The 9,330-nt window shown below is 37.1% G+C and overlaps 1 protein-coding gene across 1 annotated transcript; it reads right to left on the reverse strand.

Annotated features, from left to right (window-relative positions):
* Positions 1-1,386: 1,386 nt before the first annotated feature.
* sar1aa (secretion associated, Ras related GTPase 1Aa) lies at positions 1,387-7,627 on the reverse strand. Its single transcript, XM_067369290.1, has 7 exons — positions 7,489-7,627; positions 6,981-7,050; positions 5,936-6,055; positions 5,773-5,838; positions 3,953-4,056; positions 3,329-3,460; positions 1,387-2,171 (listed from the first exon to the last, which is right to left on the reverse strand). The coding sequence occupies exons 2-7, from the start codon at positions 7,036-7,038 to the stop codon at positions 2,055-2,057; spliced, it is 597 nt and encodes a 198-aa protein (XP_067225391.1). The 5' UTR covers positions 7,039-7,050; positions 7,489-7,627; the 3' UTR covers positions 1,387-2,054.
* Positions 7,628-9,330: the final 1,703 nt, after the last annotated feature.

A 9,330-nucleotide genomic window follows, 5' to 3' on the forward strand; every position in this document is an offset into this window, starting at 1 on the left:
TCATAACAGTAGTGCATTTTAATCGTTTGTTAATTTGTTTACTAGCTTTCAAATCTCGTTTTTGTTGATGTACATGAGTCATATGAACTGCTGTTATGCTTTTATCATACTTGTATCATACGCTAAACTGCTGAAATCACGTGACTTTGGCGCTCCGAACTGCTGATTGGACACGCTGATCCATAAGCTTCATGAAGCAGTGTTTTGAAATCGGCCACCAGTATATAAGTCGTTATTTTGTGTTTTTTGGCGCACCAAAAATATTCTCGTGGCTTTATAATATTAATATTGAACCACTGTACTCACATGAACTGATTTAAATATGTTTTTAGTACATTAATGGATCTTGAGAGAGGAAATGTCATTGCTGGCTATGCAGGCCTCACTGAGCCATCGGATTTCATCAAAAATATCTTAATTTGCATTCCGAAGATTAACGAAGGTCTTACAAGTGTGGAATGACATGAAGGTGAGTAATTAATGACAGAATTTTCATTTTTTTGGGTGAACTAACCCTTTAAAAGGGGCTTTATGTAGAATTCATAAACTTATTAGCGACACCGGTGGCCGCTAAGTGAACTACAGCCAGCTCGTGCACGCACTCGTTATGTACAAAAGACTGAACGTGATTCAAGGTCGCGATATACTCAAGCTGAAGTTCTTCATTCTTCGCTTAGAAGTAAAAATAAATTGGAAATACCTTTGCAGCGATACTTTTAACAAACATTGAATGGAAGATAGGTTATCTGCAGCGCACGTTAACGTCACATCCTTTTGATTTTCCCGGCAAAAGCATCCCGATTCCCTCACATAATCAAATAAATAATAATAATCACATAAACAAATCAGTCTACAGGCTTTCAGAGATAACCTACTGGAGGAAGTTGGGGAAAGACTTGTTTTTTTAAGTTTCTTTACAAGCACATATTGGCAATATAAAAAGTGATTAATACATGAAAATTCTTACATAGCCTTGTTCTTGCTTTAATTGCATCGTGGTTCAGTTAAACTAGCAAGTTGAAAGATTTATTGCATGAATGATTAAGTTTTCCCCCTTTTTTGGGAAATATTTGAACACTTGGTTGTATGATCATGCATTTTAATTTGTAGTCGTGCATTTTTATACTCTGAGACAGCCCAGGTCATTTTCATTGTACTGAAAAAATCATCTTGTTTGTGTTTCACAGAAGAAAGCAAGTCCGGTACAGGTTTGGACAGCATGAGGGTGAGTAAGTGACAGATTTGTTTCGTGCTAAAGATACTGAGTGAATTATCAGTTTCAGAGGTTTGAGGATTACCAACAATCTGCAACTGAAAATCAAGAACTTGAATGACTGCAGAAACATTCTTCAAAATATTAATAGTTTATAGATGTTTACAGTCTGTTAGGATGGATTCCTGTACACTCAAGTCAAGGCTATGAACAATAAAAACACATTTATACTCCATTATACAATATTTACAAATTTGCAAAAAAAAAAAAACAGATCACGTGTCTCTGCCGTAGGCGTTCTCCTATCGGACCTTCATCTGATGATCAACAAACACCAACAGCATCTGATGACATACACTATATGAACATTATCTACACAAACACTGTACAGTAGAATATATTACAACATACTATACATCTCAAACCACAGATCAGCTTTTTACAACATCTATAGATGAGAGTACGCCAAATAATACTACAACACTCAAGTGTATCAGTGCGACTCGAAGTTTAAAAACTTAAGCAAAAGCGGCAGGAACTGAAATATCACATGTGCTTGTACTTTGATCATTGTTTAAAAACGAATGGCTTGATTCCACTTTGCATCCACATTCGCAGGCTTTAATAGTGACAGCATGTTCTTCTGCATTTAAAGCTGCAGTGTGTAAACTGCAGAAATGACACCCTCCATCTTTAACATGCAGAATTGAGACTAAAACGACAAAACCAAACAGTAATATCCACTAAAACACAATAAAATGGTCAAATCAACATCTCTTATTGCTGATAATCACAGAGCAGGACTAAGATCAGGACAGAACGGATGTAATGGTGTCTGAAATCAGTCGATGTACTGCGAGAGCCATCGGAAACCTTCCCCGTAGCCCTGCTTCTTCAAAACACTGCACATGAAAACTTCCAGCGGCCGCACGCTCAGCTCCTTCAGCGACACGCTGCCCTGTAAACACAGCATGCAACATGTGAAGCTACATTACCAAGACTGGGCATTGACACAAATTGCATAGTTCGATTCAATTTGGACTCATAAGCAGATTCAATATTAATTCAGGGGTTGGACAAAATAAACACCCATTATTATAGGAGTTAATTTTATTTGAGTAGCTACAGTGAAAAACAGTTAAAAAAAAAAACAAAAAAAAAAAAAACAGCCCCAACTCTGACCGGGATCTACATAATCAAATTACTTTAAGTGACTAGTAAAGTAACACATTACAAGTAACCTGAATGATGTAATCAGATTACTTTTTCAAGTAACTAGTAAAATAATTCATTACATGTTACGTAATCAGATTACTTTTTCAAGTGACTAGTAAAGTAACGCATTACAAGTAACTCGAGTTACATTATCCGATTACTTTAACTAGTAAAGTAACACATTACAAGTAACTTGAATTATGTAATCAGATTACTTTAAGTAACTAGTAAAATAATGCATTACAAATTACGTAATCAGATTACATTTTCAAGTAACTAGTAAAATAACACATTACAAGTTACGTAATCAGATTAATTTTTCAAGTAACTAGTAAAAATTGAGGTTTTTGGCGGGGTTCCCCAGATAAAATTCAAATTCCAGGGGCTGAATATCATGTTATTTGGGGTCGCTTATTAGAAATAAAACTGTTGAACTTCCTTCTCCTATATCCTATTCTTCTTTAATCCAGAATGGCAGTACATCTGAAAGGTTTGTTTGAACTGCGCCCTCTACTGTACAGGCGTAAATATGCATTTCCTTCAGCCTGAGACTTATTCATTTCATTTTTGGTGTAAAAAGGTCTTAACATTTACCAAAAATAGAACTTTTGTTGTTATAAAAAAAACAAAAAAAAACATACTTTCCCCAACAATGGACATGATCATAACATCATCTGCCCTGGTCAGTTTAATGACCTGATATTATTGAACTACTGTGGGCAGTTTAAGAGAGAAGAGAGAGGCAGATTCCCTCCATCTCTGAAGCACCTGGCAGAGATTGATACTTGGATTTTAAGAGCTCATCAAAATGAGAATCAACTCAAGAAATCAATATTTTCAACCCAGCCCTACATGTTACCTTACATTAGTGTTATTTGTCTGTGATTTCTTGGCACTGACCTTCCCAGTGGTCTGTCCTTCCAGAGCGAAAACCTCTCGTAGTCTCATCTCACTCACGGCCTCGGGTCGGTCGATCTTATTGCCCAACACCAGCACCGGCACGCTGGAGATTGTCTCGTCCGACAGCAGAGCCTGAAAACACAGAGATTCACCTAAAAAAAACGCAGTTACTAAAAGACACGTCTGCTACGCCATCAGCTGAAGTAGCGAATTCTAGTGCGGTAAAGTTATTCGACATTCACAACTGCACAACGTGGAATTTTAACTCTTTCCCTTGCAATATATCAAAATAAAGAAAAAGCTGAGAAAATCATGTTCAATGTGCATAAGCAATGCTTTTATCGCTTGTTTCTGCTCTTTTTTGTTAAAATTGAAACCAACAGTATGTTGAAGCACTTATTCCTTATTAAATAGCACAAGGCTTGTTTTGAAGAGTGCACCTTCAGTCATTTTCAATTGTTTAACTGATTTATGAAATTGATATGAAAAAGTGCAATGCAAAGAAAATCTATTCATGCGTTTCCAAGTTGGTTTGGCTTGAGTATGTGATAGAAGCGGAGAATATAATGGGCAAATTTAAAACGTCAAATTTAAAACTAACTTAACCACACCGCAAAGACTTACGTCAAGTTCCACTTTAGATTCTGCGAGACGCTCGTGATCGGCACAATCCACGAGGAAGACCACAGCGTTGACGGCAGGCAGGTAGTTCCTCCACACTCGCCGTGCTGGAGATGAAAAGAGTGAGCGCAGCGGTCAAGCTCCAGAATTCACATTTGGTGCGTTCAAGTAATGTCGGAAAGATCGTATTTTCTTTCGTAACTGTCATTGTAAACAGTACTTCCCACCTCGTAAATACAATCTTCCCAGAAGGACTTGAATGCACTAAAGAGCACTGCAATGATGAAGTATTTTTGTAGGCCAACCCGGAAGTTAGAATCAAACTGGTTCCCTCAACAAAAACCCAATATGATTTTAAGGGGTTCAAGCGTGTAGCGCTGAAACTCTATTGTAATTCTTAAAATTTCCAAGGATCAGCATTCTGCCCTAAAATAGATTGGACAGACCAAACCATAAGTCATAGAGACTCACACCATCTACAACGTCACCAAGGCTTGCCCCAGTCGGCCTGACGGGGGCGCTACAGTGGTCAAAAGTACGAAATGGCTCATAACTCCTAAACTGTTAGTACTAAGTTTTTGGCCCGATCAGAACTAAACCATTGCAGCAAGATTCTCCAGAGTCTGATTTTCAATAAACATCCCCAAAAAAGTTTAAATTTTAATTCACGGTCTCTAAGGGCCGCCAAAACGTTTGAAGTGGGTGGAGCCACTTTTACTAAAATGGCTATAAATCATGAACGGAATGAGATATTTTCACCAAATTTGGTACACCTATGTTAGAGCTCATTTGGAGGTTGCATCAAAAAGGATGCAGTGACTGGCCACTTGGTGGCGCTATAACAGGAAAAAAAACATGATAATGGCTATAACTACTTAACCTTTAGTTGGATTCACTTGAAAATTGGCATGCAGTGTCTTTGTCCAAGGTACCATGATTGTCTGTGAGGACATTGACGTATCTCAAAAAACATGTCCGCCATCGGCCAATGAGCAGCTATCAGACAAGATTAACGGAGGCCAATCCGAATGAAACTTGCTGGGCCTGTTTGACTCATGGCTCTGGAGCCCTGTGAGAAATTCGAAAGAAATCGTGTTTTTCCACGTGCTTAAATAATGTGTATCGCACAATTTTTCGCACACGCCCACGACATTCATACCACATGGTAGAGCTCCTCATTCTGAACAACTTTGCCTCCAGGACTGCTGTAGTCCATCGAATCGTTCGTTAAATATTGGAGATCATTTCAAAAACCAACTTTGGCGAACTAGTCCTAGGTTTTTGCCTCAACCTCGATAACTGTTAAAAAGCTTTAAAAACCACATATTTCCTATGATAAACTGCCTGTATTGGCTGTAAATGGTCTTTTCCATCTATGATGGAGATGGTTACAGGCTTAATTAAAACATTATACCTTTTTACGCATGTGCTTAAAGGCCTTAAAGTGCTTGAACCCCAATAATTGCTCCTCGCAGCTATATTTCCATAGACTTTTGAACTATTGCAAAACATCAACAAAAGTTTATACTTGCAGGTTTTATACAACGATATAATTTTCACAAAAAACACAACTTTTATGAATTTTGAAGCCTAAAAAGAATCTCCAGAAATAAAAAGCGAAACTTAAAAGCGAAACTACACCACGATCACTCAAGCTAATTCAGTCTTTATTAAAAAAATAACTTTACAAATATTATTCTCCAACGCACATTCACAAGAGCATCACAATAAACGTGCATCTGAGTTTAATATTTTTAATCTTCTCCTTTGTGTTAATTGAATTAAACCACATGATCAGATTGATATTGATTTATAATTCTGACCTTGTACATGACCACCCAGATCGAACGTAGTGAACGTCATTCCGGCGATGGTCAGCTCCTCTGACGCTGACATAAAACACAAACAGGATCAGGTCATCAACCGTGAGCGATGCCTGATGGGAATGATTAATTTCACAGTTCTATTGTAGTGATTCTGTCTTACTGGGGTGTAATGTGGGCACATGTTGTCCTAATCTGTCGTCTTTGAGCATGTGCAGTAGAGTCGTTTTCCCAGCATTGTCCAGCCCGAGAAAAACCAGCTTCCCAGACTTCTTATACAAACCTGCAAAAAAACAAAGACTACGTTGACATATATCAAACTATACATATTGCTCTATTAAATATTACTGCCAATAACATATGCAGGCAGGAATTAAAGGATTAGATGTTTTTCTTTCTTCAGTTGGAAAGAAATTAAGGTTTTTGAGGAAAACATTCCAGGATTTTTCTCCATTTAGTGGACTTCACTGGGGTTCAACGTCCAAATGTCAGTTTCAGTGCAGCTTCAAAGAGCTCTACATGATCCCAGACGAGGAATAAGAGCCTTATCTAGAGAAACCATCGGCCCTTTTCTAAAATAAATAAAAATTATATACTTTTAACCACAAATGCTCGTCTTGCACTGCTCTGTGATGCTCCACGCATGACGTAATCATGTTGGAAAGGTCATGCGTAGGCGGAAGTACTGCATTTTGTCCAACATCTTTGTTTTACCTTTTTTTGTAAAGGCTGTTTGACTTAGTCTTTGCACGTTTGCTGTGTAGATGCTGAATCGGTATTTCCATGACCTTTCCAACATGATTACGTCATGTGTGGCGCATCACAGAGCAGTGCAAGATGAGCATTCGTGGTTAAAAAGTGTATTTTATTTTTTTTTTTTAGAAAATGGCCAATGGTTTCTCTAGATAAGACTCTTATTCCTCATCTGGGATCATGTAGAGCTCTTTGAAACTGAGATTTGGACCTTCAACCTGTTGAACCCCAGTGAAGTCCACTATATGGAGAAAAATCCTGGAATGTTTTCCTTAAAAACCTTCATTTCTTTTCGACTGAAGAAAGAAAGACATGAACATCTTGGATGACATGGAGGAGAGTAAATTATCAGGAAATTTTAATTCTGAAGTGAACTAATTCTTTAAATAGTCACGTGACCGATATCTAGATGAGCAGAAGAGACACAAACTCAAGCGTTTGTAATCTGAACTCACCTAAAAACTGCAGCACTCCACTAAACCCTCTGTAGATCCAGTCAAATATAAATGACATTGCAGATGTTTCCTATCCAAATAAAAAAACAAAAACAGAAAATATTACTAAAATGTTAAGAACATGGGAATACTATAGTACATTGTTACCTTTTGTACCATGTTAGGCACTAAACAAAAAAGTACCATAATAATGTTAGCATGTTTTTCCACATTTATCATCGTGCATGTAAATACCATGGTAAAGAAATTCAGTACCATAACATCTTTACTGTACTCTGTAGTGTAGATCAGCTGTCAGTCATGTATTTACACATAAATCATTTGATTCACCTGATTTTAATCATATAACACTCATGACAGCATGAGCAGGCGACACACACACATCAAATGAGTGACAAAGTCATCAGGTGTAAGATCACACACACTGTTAATCCCGGGCCTGAATAAAGCCTCATCCGGCTCCAGCACAACTCTCGCTCTGCTTCAGTGTGTTTTTATCATCTCTCACCGTTTATCAGACGCGTGTCACGGCCTCAATGTGTCGCCGATGAATCCTCCGGTTTATGATGCGATTATATTAAAGCGCGCGTGCCGTGGAGCGTCTCTAGTAACCCGCAGAATCTCTCACATGAGCGCGCACGCCAACCTGACACCACTTCCGCCTTGACGCACGTCATCATCGATGCGCGATCTCATTGGTTAGAGCAAGTGGGCTCCGTGAAAATCAGAAATATTTAGAGATATTTCTATCTATTTTCTAATATTAAGAACAGTTTATATATAAATATATATTTTAAAGAACTTTACTATATATATATATATATATTATGTTTATATATGACATTTCCTCTCTCAAGATCCATTAATGCACTAAAAACATATTTAAATCAGTTCATGTGAGTACAGTGGTTCAATATTAATATTATAAAGCCACGAGAATATTTTTGGTGCGCCAAAAAAACCAAAATAACGATTTATATAGTGATGGCCGATTTCAAAACACTGCTTCAGGAAGATTCGGAGCGTTATGAATCAGCGTGTCGAATCATGATTCGGATCGCGTGTCAAACTGCCAACGGCTGAAATCATGTGACTTTGGCGCTCCGAACCTGTGATTCGACACAAAAGATTCATAACACTCCGAAGCTTCATTAAGCAGTGTTTTGAAATCGGCCATCACTATATAAGTCGTTATTTTGTGTTTTTGGTGCACCAAAAATATTCTCGTGGCTTTATAATATTAATACTGAACCACTGTACTCACATGAACTGATTTAAATATGTTTTTAGTGCATTAATGGATCTTGAGAGAGGAAATGTCATTGCTCCCTATACAGGCCTCACTGAGCCATTGGATTTCATCAAAAATATCTGCGTTCTGAAGAATAAAGAAGGTCTTACGGGTGTGGAACGGCATAATAAATGACATTATTTTCATTTTTGGGTGAACTAATCCTTTAATGGGTTTCAATCGCCAACCTCTGTCAATGCAGGTCTGTTGCAAATACAATTACTGACCACTAGATGCCACTATTTACTCATCAATTCCAACACCTTATTACTTACTCTGCTCAATCTACTCAACGTATTTTAAATGTTGTATTAAAAAAGCGTAACAAATGGGTGATTTTACTTTACTTATTATTCAGTCTACATATCAAATGTTAAAACATTAATCACATATCCTGTAATAAAGCTCTCATTTCTGCCTTAATCAATCTTTAAGTGGATTTTAATTTTGTGTGATGGTAATAACAGGCTTAAAATTAAATTTTCAATACTTGCTTGGGAGAAGTAATTAAAGGGACGCGATAAAGTTTAAAGCTTTTATTTAATTCTTTAAAATTAGTTTTTTTTTCTTCTGTGTAGAACAGGACATTTCCCTTAATAGCAGGAAGACCATCTTTATGCATCGTTAACACCATCCTCTAATGATAATGAAATGTTCGTTTTCCTGTAAACAGCAGTTCACACCTGCTTGACATTTGGAGTAACAGATGCTGCTTCATTGATGATGGTTGCCATGGTGATGGTGCATGAAGTCAAGAATAACATCATCATGTTAGCAACAATTACCTGTAGAATCAGGTGTTGCCATGCAATTATACATATTAATTTAATATGCTACAATTAGACGTTCCTTTCACATATGATGACCATATATAAATAGAGAAAGATGCATCATATAAACATGTATATCAGTAAAATTGTTAATATGGATTGTAATGACCAACAGAGATGTTTATAAAGTCACATTGTTTAATTCGGATTCACAGTTTGCATGTTCATACAGACTTTCTAACATCCAAACTTTTCTCAGGCCTCTACAACTTTATTAATCAAACTATAC

This window comes from Chanodichthys erythropterus, chromosome 19 (assembly GCF_024489055.1).
Source record: "Chanodichthys erythropterus isolate Z2021 chromosome 19, ASM2448905v1, whole genome shotgun sequence".
In the NCBI taxonomy this organism is placed as follows: domain Eukaryota; kingdom Metazoa; phylum Chordata; class Actinopteri; order Cypriniformes; family Xenocyprididae; genus Chanodichthys; species Chanodichthys erythropterus.